The sequence below is a fragment of the Saccostrea echinata genome, unplaced genomic scaffold, assembly GCF_033153115.1.
Source record: "Saccostrea echinata isolate AGI-Se365-2 ecotype Australia unplaced genomic scaffold, CSIRO_AGI_Sech_v1 ptg000027l, whole genome shotgun sequence".
NCBI lineage: Eukaryota > Metazoa > Mollusca > Bivalvia > Ostreida > Ostreidae > Saccostrea > Saccostrea echinata.
In genome coordinates this window covers 2,455,384-2,482,021 of record NW_026889776.1, presented here as the reverse complement: position 1 = coordinate 2,482,021, position 26,638 = coordinate 2,455,384, and the positions used below count along the sequence as shown (strand labels likewise).

Here is a 26,638-nt window from a genome sequence, read left to right as displayed (position 1 = left end):
AAATGTATAAAATGATTATTAATTGAGGTGAGTTCATGGTGTTGAATGTCCTGTCATTAAGTTTTTAGGACAATTCTCACAGAAGCTAGCCTTTACCTGGACCATGCGGTGCAAGATGGTTCTGCTTAGTGGTGCAATACACAAATTCACCTTTATATTTGTTGTATGGAAAAAAATCCAGAGTTAAATGTTGAACCAGGTCAAATACAATGCTCATATAAAACTTTGAGTGATGTTTTATAAGTCTTATATTTCAGGATTGCTTTACTCTTGTCACATTTTGGGCAAGGTAATATATTTCTGAATCTGTGTTAAATGAGCAAAATAAAAGTAACAACTGTAATATGATTGAACATAGGACATCTTTTATTAATTTTAAGGGCCATCCATCAGTTTGATTTGATTATCAAACCAATTTTCTGAGTACATGTATTTGTTACAGAGGTTTTTTTTCTTATAATGTTCATAAATTTACATTGACCACATTCTGATTGTTATCCAATATTTACATATAAATTATTCTAGAATCCTTTCTACTCGTGATTACCCTGATAGTTTTACTACATATATAGGTATCCTTAAGTAGGTAAACTCATTCAGATTTTCAAACCTGTATCAATAATTATAATAATTGATTTTAATATACCGTAATGCAGAGGAAATCTTCCTAATTCCGACAGTACAGCAAAATTCATACTTTTCTTGTGAACAACAAAAACACACATGGAAATTTTAACTGAAGCTTCTCATAATAAAGAGATTATTTGAGTCAAATGGTGGTGATTTAGTTTTTTCCACGAGATTGTGTTTCCATCCCATATTTCATAATTATATTAAAGAATTGGTTTTATTGTGTGTTCAAAAAAAAAAAGGGTAAATGTTTTAATTCTAGCTGCTAAACTTAGACTATGAAAGTCTTTTTTAATTCAATATAGAATCCTTTCAAGGCTGTGTTATATACTTTAGATTTAGAAATACCAAAACTTCCAGATGCATGCTCCAGGATCATGAAACATCTTAAGCCTAAGTCAAAATCTTTATGTGGCACTAAATTTTTTTTAAAAGTCAAGCAGAACAAAATTAAAATAGTATTCAATATTGCTTTACAAAAGTGTTCTTATCTGCAAATTTAGAGATTGATTCAATGATTAATAAACATTTTACAAGTGATTGAAAATTTGACTTCGTCGTTTTTATGATCCTTGGGCGAGATTAATGAGTAACCAAATATTTTTAAGAAGATATACCATACATTCAATAAATTTTATTTTGGAATTTGGCTTACAGATTGTATGACTTTTTCTTCCACATTCTTCTTTTTTTTTATTTTCTTAAATGAATATTAATTAACTTTCGAACACAAATCGCCCTATAATATTGTTCTAAATTAGAAATTCTCTGCTGTAAACATTCCGCTGATGTGGACAGCATTAAGAAGAGAGAAATAATTGGCCCTAATTTTATTATTAAAACACTAGATTTTTATGTATTTTGAATAAACATATACTTGAGGGAAAACCCCAAAAAATTGTTTTTTTCTTTTGATAGATAAATTAATAACTGATCAAGCAAATGATTTGATAAGAATCTGTTTCTATGTGATCAGAAACACCATTTTAGTTAAATCTGGATAGAAAGAACATCTCTCCTTCCATCCAGATAAATATAGAAAGGGGTTTTCTAAGTTTATGATTGTTCCACTTTTCATGGGGGTGATCAGACCCTTTAGAGTCATTTTATTTCGCACGTTAAAAGCATTAAAGACAACTCTCTGAGAAAAGATTGTTTGCGTTTAAGTTGTAATTGTACGTTTTATATACAGTTGAATGAATGAAGACTTGGTATATAAAATGTTTTAGAGGGTTATCCTGGAAACTACCTCGAAAATTAGTATCGCCTAAATCGAAGGTCATGGTTTAGTGACGTCACGATACAACAAAATGGCGCTATATTTGTCAGCTCCGTTTGGAGGATGAAAATATTTTTCTCGAATGTAAGACATAAACAGATGGATACTTCAATTGGACGGAATGGCGGAACCTAAGAGATTGTCTTTCACGACTGTTACACAATCGAAGGAGGCAAAACCAAAGAAAAAGGACCCCAAAACTGTGCGCCTAGAATTGACCCTAAAGCCATCAACTGATACAACATGTCCAGAGTTTTTCTACACCGATCTCGTGAAGAACGAGTTGGTAGGTTACTTTATTTCATGAAAACCTTAAGATACATGTTAGTTCTAAACTTTTGTGTAATAATATCAAATTCTGAAAACTTAATCCAATTTTATTTTGAACTTTTCACTACACAACTGATAGGGGGGATTCCAAAAATTTGATACGAATTTCAGCTATCCAGCATGTTTTATAATGGCATATGTGAAGAAAATGGCTGAACAAGCCATAGATAACACTGAGTTACACAGAGTGAATAACTAGCCAACAAAACGCCATTTTGAGTGACTAGATTTCCTTTGACAAAGAGAGTAGGCCTACCCATGTTCACCCATTACACACGCACAGCACTTCATGCAATGTGTTCAGATTTGTGTAAAATGATTGAAAACATTCTAGAGTTTTATTCATTTGGTTTGTTCATAGTTTGGACATGATGTATAATGCACAGCTTGCGCAAATATGTGCAATCAAAGGTCACAAAGGTTAATATTACCGTCAGGTCTGATTGCTGCTCTTCAAACACTGTTCAAGTCTACCTTCTACGATGCATTAGTACAGTATGTTTGCGTTTTAGGTTTTGGATGATTCCTATAGCAAGCTCCGAAGAAATTCTGTTTTAAACTGAAAGATGATTTTTGCTTGAATATTTTTATTATTTCTTGATGATCCATTTTGAATGTAAACACAAAGAGATTAACAATTTACGCTCAATGGAATTTTTCTTGTCGACTGCTAGCCTGACAGCAGAAAAGCTTGTTTCTGAGATTAACATATTATGTGAACTTTGTATTTTTTTCTCTCAGAATTAGATAATTGGTGATTAAGTTTTAGAACATTAAATATTAACAAACAATAGATGGACCATAATATGGGGTCGCATGTAGGTCAATGCTCTAAAAATAGGTGTAGATAAGTGTACAGTATGCATGTACACATTTATGTATTTAGCAAATGTACTTTGTCTGTTTTATCGATTGATTTAGTTTTTTTGCTACATCTTTGCAGTTCAACTTATGTAATGATAAGTAATAATTTAGAGAAAATTAATACTGCAAGATGTTATAGGCCTATTGATTTTGCTGTCGATAAAATTATCGGGACTCGGGGAGCGCTATTGGTGCGTGAAGTTGTGTATTGTTGAGCGGTCTTATCGCGCATTGCGGTATACGGGGGGTTTTAATCGAGCGGTGAAGTTATCTTAGCGGTGGGGTGAGGAGCGGGGGTGCGGGTCAGGGCGGGGTTGCGCGCTATCGCGCATGCGCGAAGGTTGAACGGGAAATAGAATATTTAAGGGAATTGCACGCGAATTTTAGGTTAACGAAGGGGTGAATGTGATCGTGTATGGGCTTTTGACGATGAAAAGAATTATTCAGCAGAAAACTATAATTATGAATTCATTATAAACAAAGTATAGGCCTAGATGAACAATGAATATTGTCCGCGTCAATCTGATTTATGCATTTTAAATATTGAATCTGATTTTTTTTTTTTTTTTGCATGTAGGTTGATAGTAAAACACCAAATGGAGGAATCCCAAATCCCGATGATCCTTTTGGGGATGACGAAGACCACGAAAAAATTGCTGCGTTGGCAAAGAGTTTTGAAGAAAAATATGTAAGTAGAAAATGTCTCTGATTGCAGACAGCTAAGCCTAAGCAGAGTATTTTAGTCCATTAATTAAATCAGCATCGTTGCAAGCCAGGAGTCGACGATGATAAATCAGTAGTTTCAGCTTAATTACAATTTTAAAAGCCATTTGGAAATCAGATTAAAATTTATCCAATAATTCATCTCGAAATGGTGGGGTTGTTATTTTCTTTATTTTCACAGAGGCAGACTTAATCTATCACTGATTTTCATGACACAATTATGAAAAGGGATTATATAATAATGAAATTCTCAAATAATTGTTTGTTCAAAAATAATTTTCAGTGAAAATGTACAGAATCACTCTTTTTTATATTTGACCTTATTGTTTGAAATGTAGGCCCCAAAGCCTGGCAAAAAGGGTAAAAAACGAGCTGGGCGCATCACTGACCTAGTAGACCTGGGAGATGGATATGATCAGGAGGATCCATTTATTGACAACTCCGAGGCAGTGTGTATATTGTATATATAAACTGTTACATCAAGTATTACTATTTTAGAATTATTTTCAACACACTTGAAATGATAATGATAATTTGTCTTTGACATTGTATTTTGAATTAACCCCCCCCCCCCTTCTCTCCCAATTTTTTAAACTGCTTTTCAAACAGCAACCTGATGTAAAATAGAATTTATTTGGGTGGTATAATGAAAGAAAAGGAAAGAAAAAAAGTTGAAGGTGGATTGGGGTGTGAAATTTAATTTCCAAACATGCAAAAGTATATACTCTGATATTTTTGCCTTGCAGTATGATGAAGTTGTGCCATTGTGTCTGACTACCACATTAGGTGGATTTTACATCAACTCAGGGAAACTCGGATTTAAGGAGGTGTCTGATGACTCAGGGGATGAATTTATATTTCTTAAAAAGAAAAAGAAGAAGAGGGTAAGATTGATATTAAAAAAAGAAACATTCTGCTGTTTCTCCTTATTTTTTTTAATTCTGAATGTTGACATTTTTACATGATTGTTATGTACAGATGATAGCATCTGATTCCGAATCAGAAAACGAGGAACATAGAAAGAAAAAGGTCAGTTCTTCTCTTTTGATTTTGTTCATTGAAACTACCAGCCTCAGGTGACAAGAAAAATATTTTGCTTTTCTTTTTTTTTTTTTTTAATCTAAAAAAAATATATATACATTTCTTTAAAAATGGTACACAGTGAAGTATAATTTTCTGCATACTGAGCTGTATTTTATTTGAATTTATTAGAAGAGGAAGATAAAGGATGGAAATTTATTAAATGAGAAGAAGAAAAAGTTACTAAATGGAGAGTCAGAGAAGACATTTAAGAAACCAAAGATCCCCACAGAGAAAGAAAAACAACCCAAAAAGTAAGGGGTCATGATTTCAGTAATTTTTATTTATAGTACATGTATATGTGTATCACCCCCCACCCCCCACCCCCACCCCCACCCCCACCCCCCAGCTCCATCACTACCTTAACATCGTCACTTTTGGGAAACAAATGTGAGATTGTGACATCATTTTTTGCATGTTGACAATCTACAGTCAAGATATTGCCAAGATATTGTCACAGTCAAGTTCAAAAATGTGTCAAAAACAAATAAAAATTACACTTTATCTATTCTATTTTATGTGAAATCAGCATCTTTTCTTTTATGCTCTATTCTATTGATATCTCCGACGTGCATCGACATGCTCATTTTCACGCCAGCCATTTTAATTAATGAAGGTTTATGTTAAAGCTTTAACATGATATACCATGTTGAATACAGCTAAACATATTTTATTTTTTGTCAACATTTGTCTTAATACACTACACTTTGGAGAAAACATTAGCGTGACATTATTACATATAAAATATGGTATATTAACTCTTTTTTTCCAATTGTTGATAGTTTTCTTAAAACACAATTTAGGCCTTAAAAAATTAATCACTTGGTTCTCAGGACTGCCCGCATCTCATTTAACAATGAGCAATACCCATTTTTATCCTCAAATGAATGAAATAAAATTTCTCTCCTGCGCTGGTACGGTGCCAAAAAAAAAAATGGAATCCCAGACTGCAGTTTAGATACTCCCTTCAGTAAAACGTTTGACAAACATCAAGATGATCCAGACTTTTGGCCCAGTTAAAAATTGCAAATACAGCCACCAAGTTAACAGATTTAAAAAAAAACAGCCTCCTTCCCGGATTTATTTTTGAGAAAACTGGCCTGAGAACCAAGTTATTAATTTTTTAGGCCTTAATACTATTTTAAATTTTATGTTTACAAATGTAAGAAAAAGGGACAGAAAAACTAAACTGGGGAAAAATATTGTATTTTATACGTTGGCATACTGTAGAGGACCCTGGTGACGGAGTACTAGGGTACATTGAATGTAATACGGGATACACATTCTGTTTAGTGGTTTCATATAAGCTCAATAACTGCACTTTTTTGTTACTTGAACTAAATCAATGTTTAAGTTCATTACTAAGTGTAGCAAATGAAATGTGGTTCGATATGGGATGATAAAGAATAAACACCATGTTGTAGATGTAGATATATATATGTATATTTAATTTCAGCAAATATCAGTATCACAGCTCTGAAATTAAAATAACAACAATAAGTTTTTAATAACAATACTTGACTTGCCATATAGCATGGTCTAATCAAGAGTTATTTCCCTTTAATTGTGCTGATACATCATTAGATGAAATGTTAAGAGTTATCTTTCTTAATTAATAATATGTACAAAGTATAAACACTCTGGAATAAATAAAACAATGAGATCAAAATATACTGAGCTCTTTCCAGAATAATATAATTATATAAGGAATATTCAAATATGTACATCATATCTACATGTATATGTGATATAGGGCCATTACTCAAAATACGTACATATGATTTCAAGATCTCTACTCAGTGATCTGTATATGAATAATACATAACTCTATTGCATTTTACACTTGTTCTCACAAACATAAAATATACTGATACCGGTACATACAATCATTACTTTGAATATTTACATAGTCATAAAATAATCACAAAGACTGAACATTGAATTTCATACTTTATATTAGAATGTTATTATAGTTGAACTTCGGTATCTCAAACACTGATATCTCGAATACCATGGTGATGTCGATGTGATTTGGAAGCAGGGATATTTTTACCCTTTGATTCCAGGGGCCGGGGCCGTCAAGATTGGGAAAAATAGCGATATTTGGTTGAAATTGGGAAAAATATCTTCATACAAATAAATAGGAAAAAACAAGCAAAAGTCAAATATTTAGTAATTTTTCTTTTTTTTATACACCTGTAGTATGAAGCTGGCTTAAACCAGCTTTAGTGATACAAAATAATAGCAGCTGTTGAAATTCAGAAGCTTAAAAATGGCAAAGCTGCAGGGTATGATAACATTGTAAATGAACATATTTATTCGTCATCTTTATTACCTTTATGCAAGAAGTTCTTTCAAATAACATTTAATAGTGGATTTGTTCCAGATGAGTGGTTAATCAGTATTGTTTGACCAGTTTATAAGAATAAGAGCGATTCAACACAGCCTGAAAATTACCGTCCTAAGCAAACTGGAGAGACTGACATGAGCATGATGCACGTTTATTTTTCAGATAACGATCCCGACTTTAATTTTTAAACATCGATCCCACTTTAAAAAGTATGCATGCAAACATCCGGAGTATTCCGAATAACTTCTCGAAAGTCCTCGGATGGCTGGTACATCGTACATAGAGAACATAAACACCTTTTTGTCATAATTTTATTTTAATAATTTACAACCTAATACTTTTTTTTCATATTGGGAATTTTTAGGTATGATTTTGGGAAAAACATGCACTTTTCAGCATTGGGAATGGGGCCGAATTTCGGCCCCAGAGAGACCCTAAAAAAATCCCTGGGAAGTCCCAATCGCTTATTCCTTATGTATTTTACCCTGGATATCTCAAAGTATTTTCTCAGTCCCATCAGGTTAGAGATAACAAGGTTTGACTGTATTTGGGAATTTAGCAAATAAACAATTATATAGAGATAATGAAATTAGTAAAAGTAAACTTACATTTAGTCCTGTCTTGGTCATGTCATAATTCAGTCAATATGAATAAACAAAGAAATATCAAGAAGCCAAGATGTCTGCTTCCGATCAGACCAAAATCTCAAAAATAGTAATTAGTAAAAACCAAAAGAGAGGGAAACTAAACAACCAATGAAATCCAATATGGCCCTGACCACAAGAAATACTGATTCATGTAAATAACTCCATGTGGATAAAACGTAAAGAAATAAATATGATAATTTAACTGAATTAATTAAATCCTGAAATAAGATAATTACTACATGAAATGAATCACACAAACAAGAAACAAATCAAAAAATAATATGGAGAGACACGCATGGTGTTTTCCGCAGTTCAACATTCAAAATTGCAAAAAAGTAGACTTTTTAAATTACATGGAGTAGATGTAGTCAAAAGCACAACCCCTCAATCAAGAAAATCATATGAAATCTGCTGTTTACAGGAAGAAGGCGACAGTGGCAGAACTTCTAAAACAGCAGGGGGATATGTCAGTTAGCCAGACCAATGGAACAAGTCTTGACCTGGATCTCATTAGTCCCTCTTCTAACGATGATTCCTCCCAGGATGCCCAGTCTTACGATGAAAGGATTGGTGCTGTCATCGACTCTGTCATTGCCATGGCTGCTTCTGACAAGAATATAGAATCCATGATAGATAATCCCTTCAAAGATGATTCTAACAGCAAGGATGAGAAAGTCATTGATGAAGCCACAGCACCTAAGCTTCCCCTTGACATGCCTAAAGAATTGGAGGAAACCATCCAAAAACTGAAGCAGGTCAGTACCAAAAACAAAAAAAGCAAATGTCATTGTCTTCCAACAAAATAAGGTTCTTTTCCAAGAAGTTATTACACTGTAATTCAGAAAGAATTTAAAAGTTTCTTGCATTTCAGGCTGCTAAAACTTCTCAAGAGGGAAAATGCAAATTTTTTACCAAGGAAGTTAACAGTATGCTCCTAGAGTAAGTGACAACCATCATTCTGAAATGTGATTTATGATTATTTTATATTTTTGAGCCTCCTATTGTTTGGCCTTTCAGTGTGGAGACAGGCTCCCGACGTTGGGGTAGCTGTGGTCAGAGGTCCAGTATCTTCAGCCATCTGGCTGCTTTCCTGCCCTGTTCCAAAGATACCCTGTTAAAACGAGCCAAGAAACTGCAGCAGTCTGAACAGGATGATCAGCTTAAGGAACCAGTGCAAAAACTCAGAGAAGGTTAATTATATCAGCAAATTAAGTTTGATAAAATGAGAAGCTGTATTGAAAGGGCTACCATAAGAAGTTACAGCACCACTTAAAGCATATAGCATGGGTTTGACTTGTATATTCTACTCTAATTTCAGCCATAAATGGAATGATGCCTGCACTACAGGCAAGACATGAGCAAGACTACCAAGCCTTTTTACAAAAGTAAGACTAGCAAAGGGAGACTAATTTTTCATTTATTAAGAACTAAAATATGTTCCACTGAATAGTAAATAATTGGAGGTGTAAAATCTTCTACTCAACAAGGGAATTTAATTAATTCTTCCCAGGTAACTTTGTATAAAATGCCACAGGAATGATAAATTCAGGATCTTCCATGGTTTGTTATTTTCTAAGGAGTTGTGTATTTTCTATCCCTGAACCTTTGGCATGGAGTCAAAAATTATATCCAACCACAAATCCTGGAAGAATTTTCTTGTCCCACTTTCACTTTCTGGGTTATTTTTTTTATTGAATACAACTGTATCATTTGCAAGAATCAGGATCAGATTTCAAAATATTTTAATCCAAGGGTTTAAAATTTCTGAATTAAATTTATTTGGTCCTAATTTTTTTTGAATCACAAGGAAAAATGAAAAATAGAAAAAATGGATCACACTTCCTGTTCTTTATAATTTATCGCATGGACTATAAATCCCCTCTAAGGAAAAATAACCAAATTGAAGTTTTTCAATCTCATTTACTGTTTTGTACTTAAGAATTTATCGAGTGGACATCATAAAGCTCCTTTATGGTTAACATATAGTAATTAAAATTGTGATTTTCAGACAAAAAGAGGAGAAGGAGTCAAAAGAGGAGCAGGCTCCTAAAGAGGGCGTGAATGACACCGAGGACAGCGATGAGGAAAAGACAACTGAGGGTAGCAAGAGAGGAGCACCTAAAGGACCCAGGAGAAAGTTCATCTGGACAGAAAGTATCAGGTAGGGAGGAGTCATTATTTAGTGTATAACTGAGAGTAGTAAGAAAGGAGCACCCAAAGGACCCAGGAGAAAGTTCATCTGGACAGAAAGTATCAGGTAAGGACGGGGTCATTATTTAGTATATAACTGAGAGTAGCAAGAGAGGAGCATCCAAAGGACCCAGGAGAAAGTTCATCTGGACAGAAATTATCAGGTAGGGAGAAGTCATTATTAGTGTATAACTGAGAGTAGTAAGAGAGGAGCACCCAAAGGACCCAGGAGAAGTTCATTTGGACAGAAAGTATCAGGTAAGGAGGAGTCATTATTTAGTATATAACAGAGAGTAGTACGAGAGGAGCACCTAAAGGACCCAGGAGAAAGTTCATCTTGACAGAAAGTATCAGGTAGGGAGAAGTCATTATTTAGTGTATAACTGAGAGTAGTAAGAGAGGAGCACCCAAAGGACCCAGGAGAAAGTTCATCTTGACAGAAAGTATCAGGTAGGGAGAAGTCATTATTTAGTGTATAACTGAGAGTAGTAAGAGAGGAGCACCCAAAGGACCCAGGAGAAAGTTCATCTGGACAGAAAGTATCAGGTAGGGAGGAATCATTATTTAGTGTATAACTGAGAGTAGTAAGAAAGGAGCACCCAAAGGACCCAGGAGAAAGTTCATCTGGACAGAAAGTATCAGGTAGGGAGGAGTCATTATTTAGTGTATAACTGAGAGTAGCAAGAGAGGAGCATCCAAAGGACCCAGGAGAAAGTTCATCTGGACAGAAAGTATCAGGTAGGGAGAAGTCATTATTTAGTGTATAACTGAGAGTAGTAAGAAAGGAGCACCCAAAGGACCCAGGAGAAAGTTCATCTGGACAGAAAGTATCAGGTAAGAACGGGTTATTTGTATAATTTAAATTTTAACATGATTGAAGCATTTCATATACAGATATTTACATTCAGTGTAATTTCCTCTATGAAATCCATTGGAAATCTACAACATTCAAACCCCTATTACACAAAGGAAAGCTTGTCAAGGCATGGTAGAATACACAATAGGAACTCCATACATTTTAAATACACCAGGAACATCAAAATGTATCCTGTTTTTGCTCAATTTAGTTTAAAAAAAATTACTCTATAATTAATATATGACAATTGTATGTTTAAAATAAATTTGTCATTTTTTCCCGCGTAATATTTATTTGCGTTATTTAACTTTCCACATCAGCATGATCAGAACAGCTCTTACATCTTTTAACCACACCAGTTCTGAAAGGTGCTAAATTTAAAAAAAAGATGAAAAGATGAATAAAATAAACATTAATAATGCAAGAAAATTAGAGAATGTGAATATAAGCATTGAGTTCTTATTTTTGGATGTTGATGGTCGTATAGCAGCACCTGTCCTTACTGACAAATTATCGTACCTTGCTAGCATGCAGTTTTCAATTTGCCAGCATGGCCAGGTGCTGTTACACGAGTGATAACATGCAATAATAAGAATTCAATGCTTAACTGTTGGTTGTAATGATGAATCATGGATAAATCCAACAAGACAATTGAAAGTAGTTGACAAGTAGGCCAACAGGCTGTGGACCCTCACACACTTCCATATTTCTCTGTACCTTTTATGGAGAAATTTGATTAGGCAGCTGAATTTGCAACAACCAATCACATGTCTGTTTTTATTTGCTCTTGGAGTGCATTGTTTTCATGTTTTGTAGACACTCAGCATCACGTAAAGGTTTATTGAAATAGTACCCAGTAGACCCAGTTGTGCTATTCAAAAATACTATTTTTATTATTGCACATTTTATAGTGCTGGAGGAATACATAAATTAGGGAATAACTGTCTTCTCATTTGTTATTTGCAACTGTTTATGCTGATGAAACGGTCGCAAACCAGGTTTAACCGGCAACACATAAGCGGAGCTGGTAAAATGGATATTTGCAACCGTTAAATCACCATTAACGAGAGAAAATACAAGAAAAAAGATAGCTATTTTTATTTTAATGCAATAAATGTATTTTGTTTGATGTTAACTTATTATTTTGATGAGTTTTATCATGCAAAATATGTCACACAGCATAATTTTGCATTGTTCTATTATGACATTACAATCAAAAAGCTTTCACTCTCATTAATGCTTGTTTAAATGCCTTAAACACCAGTGTATTGGCCAATCAAAATGCAGATTACAAAATAGCTGCATTAGAATGCAATATTAAGAGTGTCAAATGAACTTGTTTCAGGTCTTTACTGTGTGATATAGTTCGTATCAAGATGAAGAGCTTTGACCTGATGAAAACCAAGACACAGTCAGCGGAGGAATACCTGAAGCAGTTTCTAGACAAGGATATCAAACCACTCTGGCCTAAAGGATGGATGCAAACTAGGTAGGGCAGAAATTTAAACATCATAGCTGTTCAAGGTTATTTAATGATGTCAAATGTTAAGTAAAACTTTACAGAGGAAACTTTGCAACTTCAAACCTTTCTTTTAGGAATCTTATTAAAGAGAGCAGATCAGTTCATTTGCAGTGGACAAATGTGTAAGTAATGATCATATCCTTTGGAGCAAAGCTCAGATTTCATGAAAATAATTTATTGTATTAAGTAATCTTCTGCTATTTATTCAAAGAATTTAAAATTACACTGTAAATGTGCATTAATATTTATCATTTTGTAGACAAAAAGTGAAGAAGCAAGCAAACTTAATCGTTAACAAAACCTCTTCCATGCATTCCACACCAAACTCACAGTCATCATCTACTGCCTCAAAGTTTGCACCAGGATCCTCCCCTCTCCGTCCCCCAGCAGAAGAAAATTCTAACAAAGAGAAGACAGAGATCCCCAGTCAACCAGTAAAGCCTGACCCCCTGGCTGTTCATAATTATGCTGGAAAACAACCTACTAAGCTAAATGTTTCTCCACAGTCTGCGACTAAACTTAATGTTTCTCCGCAGCCTGGAACTGCATCAAAACTTGGAGAAGTGCACATGTCGTCTGATGCTTTGTCCCTGTTGGCTTCATCAGCAGCCAATCAGAAATACCTAGACAAATCATGGGGTCATGAGGTTAATGACATACTTAGAGCATCACTCACTCCTCAAGTACCTGACAGCAAGAAAAAATCTGATCCATCTAGTGCTAGCAGCAAATCATACATGGAACAATTCCAGACTTTTGCTTCATCATTGATACAGAGACAATTGTCAGAGGAAGCATTAAAATCTCAGGAAGTTAGTCCCAAGAAGAAAGATTTAACATTAGAGACTAAATCTTACACTCAACAGCAGTTACTGAACAGGCTTCAGTCAGTGGCTGCCCATCAGGCAAAACCTGTGACCCCATCTTTCTCTCATCAAGGGGTTGTAAAACCAGAGGTTAAAACAATGGCACCTCCAGCACATCAAAGCAAACCTCAGTCAAGCTTACCAGGTCAGACTACCAGTACAAAGCGACAAACTATAAGTGATGATGTATATAGAAAGTTTCTGATGGAAAGTGGAGTAAATCTACCTCCTGCACATGCTAACAAATCAAACACTTCTAGCAATATCATGCATAATGCTAGTGGAATGGTTAAAGTGTCAACCTCAGAACCAAAAAGTGATAAAACAAAAACAATAGTGATGTATCCCTCGGCTTCAGCAGGCAGTCGGCCAGCCCAGTCTCTGTTCAATACCACAGGCACAGCACGAGTTGTCCAGCCTGCAGCAGGTACTCCCTCAGGTCAGGGAGCTGCTCAAAACAAATTGTCTTCAGTGTCAAAAACATCCCCTATGCAAGTTCAAAAACCAACAGGACAGAGTTCATTGTCCCCAAGTAATCCAGTTCCTAAAATGGACAGTAAAACTGCTGAGCTCATCCAACAAATGATTAATTCTCAAGTCTCTAAATCACCTTCTTCACATTCCCAAGTGAAACAGATCTCACCCACCAGTTACCAAGGGAAACCTGTTTCTCCGTCTTCTGTGTACAACAAATCCTCACCCCAGCAGAGGGTGTCCCCACAGAACTGGAATGTGCCCCCCATTACTGTCCAGCATAAGTCCAGTGTTGGAGGTATGATAAGTCCCTCACTCTCGAACCCTACTCCTGGATACCAGACTCTGAAACTCTCCAACTTTTCCAGGGATTCAGCAGCTTCCTCCAGTTTACCTCCTCCTTCAGTTGTCTCCCCTGGTGGTTTGTAGATTGATTTTTATAGTATAAGTAATTTATTTTTGTAAAACTGGAAACATAAATTTTTCATTGTTTTTTTTTTAAATCCATTTCCTGTTGTAAAATGTTCTTTCCATTCATGTTATGGTATGGTAAAGAAATTTGACTCCACAATCAATTGATAAGATTTCATAAGGTTTTATTAAAAATTCCAGGTATGTATCCTCCAACCAGTCCTCTATTACCTGGCATGCCGAATCCCCTACTTCAGACAAGACAACCTCATCCAGGTAAGAGTTCACCTGTATTTATCAAAAGTGTTTATCATACCTGGTTATACATGTAGCAAGTGCACAGTCTAATATTGTAAGTGTATCAGAAGTTTATCGTTACATAAATCTGTGTGTTTTTGTTACTGCACAGCTGGTTAACAAAACTTTCAGGTGAACACTCATATCTCACCGTAAATTTATATCACTTGGTTCTCAAAACAACACATATTATTTATTGAAAATAGGGTAACAGTAACATGTGTAAAGACATTTAAGAAAAGAGAAAATCACTAAGTACCATTGCATGATACATGTATGTAAATAAGATTACTTGTTTAAAATCAATACTGCAAAGTACATGTATTTCAAGAAATCTTGATTCAAGTAGTCATACAAAAGCTGATTTATTTCTAAATTACTAGATACTAAGCCTGGTGATTAAATCTTACTTTCTTTGCACTTTGCTTTTCTCTATGTCTTAAAACTTTAAATAATAAGAGCATCAGTTGCCTATATGTATTTCTAACAAGCATATTGAGACACAAGAGATATCATCTAGCCAGTGACTGTTAATTGATGCTGCTGTATAATGTCTAACCCACGCTTTGCTTTCTGATGGCGTTACAGGGCTGTACCCCCCATACACTAGCAGTTCTCTTCTGCACCATCCCTTCAACAACAGCCAATACTCAGGTAATGTCCTTGTCTGGTGCTTCTGTCAATTCTATGTCTTAGGGTCATAATCTGTTGCCACATTGACTTCATTTTATGTAACACTAACCCTAGATAGGATATTGTGTATCTTGTTCTGCATATTGCACAACTGTCACATAAAAAAAAATCTGCAAATTTTTTCTTAAAAATTGCAAACAAAGCAAAATCAAGAGACACACACAAACAAAAACAGAATGCAAACATTTGATTTGGATTTGGCAGGAATCTTGGTGCACTTGAGAAGTAAAAATTTCATTGACCTGTCACAGGATATTTTAGCAATCTATCGATGTATCAGGTTCTTGTGATGTAGGAAAGGGAAATATTTTACAAATATTGTGATTTGGTTTGTTAAATATGGCTAGATGAGTCATTTGGTACAAAATGTTACTTCTTAGTTCACCTGAGCTGAAAGCTTAAGTGAGCTTTTCTGATCACCAGTTGTCCAGGGTCCGTCCGTCCATCAGTCTGTCCATCCGTCTGTAAACTTTTCACATTTTCAACTTTTTCATAAGAACCACAGGGCCAATTTAAACCAAAGCTGGTACAAAGTATCCAAGGGTAAAGGGGATTCTTAATTTTTAAAATGAAGGACCAAGCCCACTTCCAAGAGAACCACTGGGCCAGAAAATCTGAAAGTTATGTGAAAGCTTCTTAAGGTAGTGTAGAATTTAAATTGTTCAGATTCAATTGAAAATTGAAATATATAGGACAAATCTTCATCTCAAGAACTACTAGACCAGAAGAGATTAAATTAATTTGAAAGCTAAATTAGTGACGATTGTAAATAGTTCAGATCATGGTCCTCCAGGGTCAGATGGGCCATAATAAGGAATCATGGTTTTATATTGAAATATATAGGGAAAACCTTTAAGGACAGATGATACAAACAAACTGTTATCAAAAATCTTGAAAATAACAACTTTAAGCATGTTTGTATAAGTAAAATGAATAAGTTTAACTGCATAGATTTTTATTTTTCATTCAAATTTTCACAATAATTGGATTTTAAGTGACAAAAAGTTGAATAGATTAAAAGGGTGGTTGTAGAAAGGTGGAATTTTAAGCATCGTAGAAAGTTTACATTTTCTTAATATTTTAGAAATTTATTATTCTAATCATTTACAACCAAAATAAGTCAAAAAATATATACCTATCCAGACATCCATTTTTTTTGTTTGTATTGTCTGTCCTTAAAATTTTTTTTTCTCAACAACCACAAGACCAGAAAAGATGAAACTCAGGTGAAAGCTTACTGAGGTAATGTAGATTGTAAATTGTTCAAATCATGGTCCCCAGGGGTAGGATGGGGCCACAATTGGGATTATATAGGGAAAAATTTGTAAAACCTCCCTTCCCAAGAACAGCAAAGCCATGATGAATCATATTAATGTGGATGCATCCTCTCTTAGTATAGATTCATTTATTTTCAAATCATGGCCCCTGAGCATAGGGTGGGGCCTCAAAAGACAATCAAAAATACATAGAAATACATGTATATTTGGAAAAAAAATCTGATGCTGAACAGCAGGGCTAAAGGTACTCAGGTGAGTGTTGTGGCCCATGGGCCTCTTGTTTAAAGTGTTTTCTTTAAATTTGCTATCTCTGGGTCAATGCTCTGTGATTTTGAAAATGTTATATGTGTGCTTTTTAACTCAGAGAAATGAGCAAACATTTCTGAAAAATGGAGAGAAGACCCAGAGACACCAAAAAAGAAATTTTTCCAAAAAATCATACATAAATGTGCTGCTTCATAGTCGTTTTAATACCAGCGATACCACACTGGTATATGTTATCTCTCCGTTGAGGGGAGGTATCAATCAGTTTTGGTTCAATCCTTTTATGGAGCTTTTATTTTTTGTTTAACAGTCAAGTTGTTTGTCGTTTGCATCCGCCAGTATACCATATTACCATACCTTATAGGTGTTTATTAATAATGTGAAGTGATACTTTGATATCATAACTGTTATTATAAGTTAACTTAATTACCTCAATTTTTTGACAAGGTATTTCAATGTATTGATTAATATAAGATTTTCCTATGTGTATAACTTTCATAAAGTTTTTACAATTATGTTTAGCTTTCCAAATTGTCTGCTCGATTGGACATTTAAACTGTGAATGATTCATACACACTATTCCTGCTGTTTCATGCCAAAAACACCCATCTTTCCCAATCTTTTCATATGGCCACCTGAATATAATTGCAAAATGAAGGGATAGATACTTGAGTGCTTACACTGAAATATAATCAAATATTAAGCTGTAGAAACCACAGTCAAACGTCTCTTTTTACTGCAAGTCAATTAATACACGATATCAGCAATGATTTTTACTAGTGTTGTCAACGAGTACCCGGTTAACCATCGAACGATATGAGTATCGGTTAGTAAAACTGCTATTCGGTTACTCGGATAAAAATACATTTTACATAGTAAATACGTAGAAAATAAATGTTATATTGTTTATAAATGTTTAATGACACATTTACCTAAAATTATTTACCATTAGACTTGATCTAGTGGTTCACAAATAAGATTGATTTGTTTTGATTAGTTTTCACACTTTATATAATTGATAGCTTTGATTGCCAGGGGTATAAAAAATTTGAAGACCTGAGTTATAATTACCTCATTTATGCCTGTGCTAGTCAAAGGAGGAGCATAATTTAATAAGATGCCGCCACAGACATATAAAGCTTTGAAGTATTTTAAAAGAACAGCTGATTTGAGATCTGTAAAATGTAAATTATGTGAATCGGAGTTATTGTATACGAGTGGGACTTCAAATATGTTAAATCACCTAAGATTAAAACATTATTCCGAAACCAGCCATTTACTGGACACTCTACGAATCAACCAGTAATTACGGGTATTTTAATTCTCCTTGATCGCGACATATATCAGGGGCTGAAAAGAAAAATGTAACGATCGAGAGCCATTGTGAAAATGGTGATTGACGACTATATATGTTTTCTTCGTGTGTCGATAAAATTATTTACCTAAACAAAAACAAACTGTTCGTTTTGATTGACGTCTAAAATCAAAATTCTTTGAAGATATTGTGTATGTGTTTGAGTTTGTAATTGTAAATAGTTCATACACAGTACATTTGTTTTATTTCTACTGATAGGTAAAGGATGAGATAAATAATAGATATGGTACATGTAACTGTAATGAAAAAATCATCCGAGTAACCAGTTACTCGATCGGAAAAGTAAGCGAGTAACCGGTTACTAAAAATCGTCCGATTTGACAACACTAATTTTTACTGTTGTGTATAATGTACTGTACTTTATTGTTTTCATGGGAATGTGATAACATTTTTAACTGCCTCTTGATCAAGTTCTGCTTTCATTTCTTCTTTGCAAAATCATTCTGTTGTATTTAATTTAATTACCATAATGAAAATAAAGAGCATGAAATTTGCACTTACAGATTCCTCTTCTTCATGAAATCATTGTTAATTTATAAATATTGTTAGTTCTCGGTCACAATGGTAAGAGGTTAAATTATATATCCAAGTTTGTCAGTTGTAGATTGTCTAAAAAAAAAAAAAAAAAAAAAAAAATATAGTTGTCAAGTTTTTCTTGCAAAATCTTGTATTAAGGCCAAAAGGCTGATTTGTCAAAAGAAAAGCTCATCATGAATCAAATTCATGACTTGAAAAAAAGGGGGGATGGAAAAAATTGAAAATTGCTTCATAGTTGAAATCCCCATTTTAAAGTTGTTCTAGGTAGGGTAAACCTTTTTTATGGGATATTTACTTCATTTTTGAGTAAATAATTTATTTGGATAAAATAAAGGATCATTACATGGAATTTATTTCATAAGCTAGCACACCCAAATAAGAAGCTCATGAATATGTTTTGTTCTTAAAATTAGACATTAAGGCAAAAAAAAAAAATTAATCTTCAGTTTGTCAGGCACTACTATATTGGATCAAACACTGCCACATTGATCAATTTTATTGATATATTGAAAGGAAAATACCCATGTAATATAAGAGTATTAAAAAGTAAGAATCGGTTGATATCATCATTTTATTCAGAGGTAATACTTGCATAAAAAAAAGACCTGTCTGCCACATTGAATTTCGAAATTTTTGGTCTGAGAAACTAAAGATTTTTGGGGGGGGGGGGGCTAAATTCAAGCATTTTATCCATTGACTAATGAATGATCTAAGTTCTGTTGGTTATGGTGAGACTTTGTTGAACTACATCTTGTTGTCTGCTGTTTTTCCATGAAATTGTTATTTATATCACCAGAAATTCTGTTCTAAAATTGATGAAGCAATGTAAAATGTTTTTTTAATAAAATTGTTAATGCTATAAAAAATGTGCTATTATAATTAATCATTATTCTGCATGTACATGTAACTTGAACCTTTGTGATCAATAAATCAGAAGAAAATAAGGAAAGTAAAGTATAGCATGTACATAAGAAATCTATTTTTGTACAGGTAAACAATAATGTAGTTTTCTTTGAGAGCTCTACTTCTTCATCAGAAGTACAGAAATATATAAATCTTCATTTTAGAAAATTAATTTTTTAAGAAATATTTCTGACATAAAAAATTTCAGCTCATATTGTTGTAAAAAGTCTTTAAAAAAGAAAAATCTTATATATGTTTTTTTCTTTTTTTTTCCAGACAAATCTAAATCACCACATGGATATTAATAAGTATTTGAGAACATATGGAGATAGCCATGACATACCAGTACCACATTACAGTCTTGTCAGATATCAATAACATACCAGTACCACAATAGCAGGATTCCTACAGTTTTGTCAGACATCAATTACATACCGGTACCACAATAGCAGAATTCCTACAGTTTTGTCAGACATCAATAACATACCAGTACCACATTAGCAGGATTCCTACAGTTTTGTCAGACATCAATAACATACCGGTACCACAATAGCAGGATTCCTACAGTTTTGTCAGACATCAATAACATACCGGTACCACATTAGCAGGATTCCTACAGCTTTGTCAGTGGGACTCTGTAGAATAAATATGCTACATGATAATCTGATATTGTCAAACTGGAAAAAACCTAAATCCTTATGAAATAATTAATGAATTATAAACATGTAGTCGTCTGTTTGAAGTGATGACTAAGTATTGTAATTTGGGGCTAGCCAAATAGAGTAACTGTTAACACATGCATGTACCTGTATTATTTTAGAGAACATGATATTTACAATACTAAACTGATCTCGGATTATGTTTCTTGTAATAAAAAAAAGTATTGAACTTTTCCAGGTATGAGCTGAGAAGTGTACTGTTCCAAGAGATTATTTTCAAAATGAAATATCCAATTAATTTGTTTGATGAAAAATATCTTAAAAAAATATACATGTACTGGTGTACTACAGGTCAATTTTGTGGGTTATTTACATGCAGTAATTGTCAGTTAATCACAATATCTGAAAAACAAAGATATAATTAGATAAATAAAGGATGTCAATGATTTTTTTTTCTGAAATTGTTTACATACTCATTATATTAAAGATAAATAAGTATATGAAAACACATGTATATGAAACTTTGATTTTGTTGTAGAAGATACCAATTTTAAAATTTGAACCTATATTTATAAGAAATTATTATATATTCCATGAATATTAAGTTAATTGTAAATATTGATTCTGATTTTTTTCCATTACTGCATGCATTTTATTTTAAATTAAATAAGATTTTCACTTGAAGATAATGTTTGTAAATGATTAGGATATTAGTGTGCTGGATATGATGTCATTGTATGAATCAAAATCCAGTGTGTTATTGTTATTTAATACAATCCAATCAGCAGATTTATGAAGTTATATTTGTTTATATATCAGCGTCCAGTATGATGTAGAATGTTTCCATGAAGCCAATAACAAAAGTATGCCCTTGGTAAAAACCAAGGTCTTTATTGTACCCCCACTTGAAAAGCTAAAGCATACTTAGGGGTACCCATCTCTTATCGACAACTCCTCCTATATCAATGCATAAAATTTATTGAGGCTTTCACAGAATCTTTATTACATAGTGCCATTGTGCACCTCCTATTTTATATTCTGATGGGACAGATATTTGGGTGAGCTTTTCTGATCACCCATCGTCCATCAGTAAACTTTTCACATTTTCAACTTCTCAAGAACCACTTGGCCAATTTTAACCAAAGTTGGTACTAAGCATCCTTTGGTGAAGGGGAGTTTAAATTGATAGAATGAAGGGCCAAGCCCCATTCCAAGGGGAGATAATCAAGAAAAGATAAAATAGGGTGATGTCACTAAAAAGATCTGATGAAGAACCACTTGACCAGAAAAGCTGAAACTTATGTGGAAGCTTCCTGAGATAGTGTAGAATCTAAATTGTTCAAATCATGGCTCCCGAGGCTAGGGTGGGGCCACAATAGGGAACCAAAGTTTTACATTGAGATATATGGGAAAAATCTTCTGATGAAGAACATTGGACCAGAAAAGCTGAAACTTATATGGAAGCTTCCTGAGGTAGTGTAGATTCTAAATTGTTCAAATCATGGCCCCCAGGGATAGGATGGGGCCACAGTAGGGAATCAAAGTTTTACATTGAAATATATAGGAAAAATCTTCCCAATAACCACTGGGCCAGAAAAGCTGAAATTTATGTGGAAGCTTCCTGGGGTAGTGTAGATTCTAAATTATTCAAATTCATAGCCCCTGGGGCTAGGATGGGGCCACAATAAGTATTACAAGGGGGAAATCTCATGAAGAACAACACGGCAAAAGTTATTCTCGTGAGCGTTGTTGCCCATGGGCCTCTTGAATCAGCAAACTATATGAAAATCCTTTAAAATCTCTGAGCAGTATAACTACTCATTTACTCTTGCAATTGTACACTGAAGTCAACAATATAAAAAAAAGGTAGTTAAAAAATATTTTAAAAACAAATCCTTAAGCTGAACACGACTCGTAAATAGGCACACGCCATTTTCGATATTGCTATTTACGATATCAGAACCGGGGTATACTCTAATCAGGCCCGTAGGAAGCAATTTCAGTTGGGGGGTGGGGGGGGGGGTGGGCACAGCCATACATTTTTCAGTTGACAGTTGAGGGGGCACTACCAAAAATTTTCTGACAATCAAAAAAAAAAGTCATCAGCTACCAAAAATTCCTTAACAAGCGAAAAAAAGGTCATCAGACCTTTTTATTGAGGGGACACAAGCATATAGTATCTATGTTTACTATAGTACTCTATATATCGGCAAAATTATTGGGGGGCACGGCCACCCGTGCCCCCCCCCCACCCCCCCCCGGTTCCTACGGCCATGATCTTTGTATTCGTTACACCTGACTGCTTTATTGTCACGGATATCGGCGTGGAGTGGCGACCCGTGTTCGTGCTGCTTATCTTGCATTACCTTTGTTTACATTTATTGCAGTTACGTGTATTTACAAGTGTTTGTTTGTATACTGCACTGACCTGTGCAACTTTGGTATCTTTCTTTCTGCATTACAAGAAGTACACAGTTATATTTTGTCGCTACCGAGTGCTGTATAGCAGACGTCCATCTACACCAGTGACGATTGATTACAATGAACATTGACCAAGTCAGCGGCTTTATATAGGGGCCCTCAGATATAGCGAGAAACCAGTCGAATATGGCGGACACATTCCTTTTACCAATCGTGTTCAGCTTTAACAACAGCATGCTTTTAAAGCTGTCTAAGGAACTGACCTCCAGATAAATCTAGATATCTTGTACCTCACATCGAATTTTGTCAGAGAGTGTCCAGATAATTAGGTTCTCAACCTGAAATGTTTTCAGGAAGGGTCCCCAAAATAAGTCCAGATAACTAGCTCTTCGCCTGCAGTTATGCTTTTGATTGATTGATTGATTGTATGTTGTTTTACGTCCCGTTCGAGAATTTTCACCTATATAGAGACGTCACCATATACCGGTTAAGGGCTTCAAATTTAGACCTTTACTCGGCACTCAGGGCCATTGAGCAGTGAGGGATCTTTACCGTGCCAACGTCTGCCGTGACACGGGGCCTTGGTCTTTAAGGCCTCATCCGAAGGACCCGCAACTTTCACTTCGAAATGCCGAGCGCTTGACAGTTATGCTTTTGAAGCTGTCTTAGGACTGAAATATAATTATCTTAGGATCGACGAATTTATGACATGTCTTAGTCTTAAAAGGGGCCAAGGCCGCTATCCTATATTAGGAAGCTTTGGCTTAACTTTAAGACGTCAATGAGCTTATCCTAAGACATAATTCGGATGATTTATAAAGAGCTAGTCCCAGCAAAACAGCTTAGAATTATAGAATTACAGAGTTTGTTATTTGAAAATGAGTATAAAGATACTGGTCCTTTTGGGGGGGGGGGGGGGGTTAAAAGGCTAAAGAATATAAAAATAAAATATGACTTGAATCTCTCCGCACCTCCCTCCAACATCCCACCCCCTGAATATGTTGACTTTTTTTATTTGACATTTAACTATATGATTATTTATTTGTTACAGCAATCAAAAAAATGTAAATAGTTTATTTTATTTTCATAACCAGATTTATGTACAAGTTGAGCATTTGATAATTGAGTAGCACCAACCTGTTACATGTGTCGGTTGAGTGGTTTGATACACACTTCATGGGAAATATCTCAAAAAAAGGTCAATCTTGTAGCAAGCGCGGTACTCCCCCCCCCCCCCTTTCACCAGAGAGAAAGAGAGAGAACTGTTCATTGTCTGGAGACATAGAGCGACAAGCAACATGTCTAATACTGACCTAATTCTTTTCTCATTTTATTGTTCTTTCATTTAAAAGGGAATACTGACCTCACTATAGCTCTGTGCTTCATTGCTCATAAATTACTTATCAAGTAATAAAAATGTCTATGAATATATTATTTTTCAGCGTGATACCTGTAATTAAGATTTGAATGGACTAATTTGCTAAAACATTTTAATAATGACTATATTGCATATGATGGAACTGCGAATACGAACTACATGTAATATTTGTTTTACAAAAAAGAAAAAAAAAATATTTAGGACGGAACGTACGGCACCTTGAGATATTCCTAAGACCCTTTCATATTGCACCATAAGACATACGCATAATTTTTTTCTCAAAAAACTTGATTACAAGGATTTTCCACATATTTTTGTGCAATGGACAGTACTGAGTAATTTTAGCTAGTTTGTTATGTGACGAAACTGATCTGGAGAAATCTTAACACAGTTATTACAGCTACATTAATTATTCAAAACATTAACAAGATTTGTCACTTCTTTCATATTCGCGGAAGTCGTATGTAAAACGACACTATTTCCTGTAAAAATTTTTGTACATATATATACTGTTTACCTGTGGGAAGAGGAAAACTTGGGGTTGTTGATTATTTATGTATAGACAAAATGCGAGGCAGCAAGCACTGAAGGGAAAGACACTTTTCTTCAAAACAATATTGCTTTAGGTAAAGTAATTTTTTCTTAATTCTCCCTTATTCAGGAATGTTTTGCACATTTACCGTTGACAAGTTGTTTACACTTAATATTTCTATGTAATTTCTCTTGAATAATGTGAAATTTTGCTTTTTGAGTGGAAAGAGAGGAAAAAAAATAACAAATGTTTTCGCCATTTAAAGGACGATTTAAATTAATGTCAGTTTTCTTTGCGTCAACAATTTTTTTTCAGTTTTGTTTTGAAATGTCCAATATTTCATTTTGTACATTTTTTACACGTTATCTTTAATTGTCAAAATATTGCGTAAAATGTGTCATTATCGGGAAATTGTTTATTGTTTATTTTTATGGCCCCAGGTTCGAGAATTCTGGTTTTGGGGTGGGTCTATATAGATCGTATAGTGAAAATGCTCGAATTCTTTGAAAATCTTTTCTGCTCCTGATTATTTAGTAGAAAAATAAAGTGCATGGTTAACTTACGGAGAGCAAGAGTGCCTCTTCCAAAATTCTGAAATTGGTGGGCCATGGGTCAGGGGTTCTGTAGATGAAGCGGGTTTCTATATCATTTAGTGAAAATGCATGAATTCTTTGAATATCCTCTTCTCTGCTCCCGGGTATTTAACACACAATCTAAGTGCATAATTATAATGAGCAAGGGTGCCTCTTCCAAAATTTTGAAAAACATAGCCTATGAGTCAGGAGATTTGGAGTTAGAGTGGGGCTCTGTTATGATAATTTTATAAAAATGCATCAATTCTTTGAGCATTTTCTTATCTGCTGCTGAGTATTAAGTGAACTAAGTGGATCGATATGATGAGCAAGGGCGTTTTTCCAAAATTGTGAAATTCATTGCCCCTGACACTTGAGTTCTGGAGTTAGGGTTGGGCTGTATTTCTCATATAATACAAATGCACTAATTCTTTGAAAATCTTCATTTCTGCTCCTGAGTATTCGAGAGCGCTAGCAACTACGTTAGTCTATATTTCTGGAATACGCATGCTCGACTTCACGGTCGGGCATTCTGGGAAAACTGTTGTAGATAGACTGTACGATGACAATTTCGTTTTATCATTTTAAAAAAAATAGATATGATCCGAATTCTGAAGTTTCTTAATTTATTGTCTAACCTTCACATAAAAGTACAAGAAAAACTTGGGTCATATAATGCCAAGATTGTAGAGATCAACAGGTAAAACCTAGCTTTCCTTACAGTTATACCACCTTCCTGGATAATTACGGCAAGCTCAGGAAAAAAAGGATATCTTTTCAGAGTATGTCGGAAAGACACGAGAAGCGATTGATACAATGCAATACCACACTGATATAATTATAATTCTTTAATTTTTCATTTTTCCTTTTTTGACAGAAAATCCCGAGTAATGATCCGATTGTTATTGCCAGCGCTCTCGAGCGCTAGCAACTAAGTTAGTCCTTTTTGACTGGAACAAGCATATGCTCGAATTCACGGTAGGGCATTCTGGGAATACTACTGTCGATAAACTGTACCATGTTAATTTCGTTTTATCAACTAAAAATATATATGATCTGAAGTTTCGTGTTTTGTTGTCTAAACTGTATATTAATGTACAAAAAGTAAAAGTATAATGCCATGACTGTAGAGATCAATTATTTCTAAATTATAATAAATACCTAGCCTATCTTCCTGGATCTTTTCTGCAAGCTCGGAAAAACAATCTCGGATATATGTTTTCCGAGCTTGCCGGAAAGGCCCGAGAAGATGCGATTGTTACAAAACAGTACCACACTGGAATATTTTAAACTAGCTGCTCATTGGTTCTAGATCTACTGATCTCTTATTTTTCACCTCAAAATTGAAATTACAGTAGACTACAGAATGCTGAAAGCACAGTTGATGAGTTATACCATTGCCGATGTGAAGACCGGCCACTCTAGACTCACCATTCTGAATTGAGACCCCCCCCCCGTCCACCACTGTGTCTTCCTATTAATAATTAATCGATTCAGCAAATTAAACC

General features: G+C 34.4%; 1 protein-coding gene across 2 annotated transcripts; it reads left to right on the top strand.

The window, feature by feature from the left end:
• Positions 1–1,917: 1,917 nt before the first annotated feature.
• Positions 1,918–20,417, top strand: LOC133193430 (ubinuclein-1-like). 2 transcript variants are annotated; one of them, XM_061329367.1, is made up of 17 exons: positions 1,918–2,195; positions 3,681–3,791; positions 4,165–4,275; positions 4,573–4,710; positions 4,805–4,855; positions 5,039–5,160; positions 8,325–8,658; positions 8,775–8,842; positions 8,921–9,093; positions 9,222–9,288; positions 9,912–10,064; positions 12,295–12,438; positions 12,546–12,593; positions 12,731–14,232; positions 14,424–14,498; positions 15,108–15,173; positions 19,845–20,417. In XM_061329367.1, the coding sequence occupies exons 1-17, from the start codon at positions 2,031–2,033 to the stop codon at positions 19,871–19,873; spliced, it is 3,357 nt and encodes a 1,118-aa protein (XP_061185351.1). In that variant the 5' UTR covers positions 1,918–2,030; the 3' UTR covers positions 19,874–20,417. The 2 variants fall into 2 exon arrangements, with proteins under 2 accessions (XP_061185351.1, XP_061185352.1); XM_061329368.1 differs by lacking the exon at positions 15,108–15,173.
• The last annotated feature ends 6,221 nt before the right edge of the window (positions 20,418–26,638 follow it).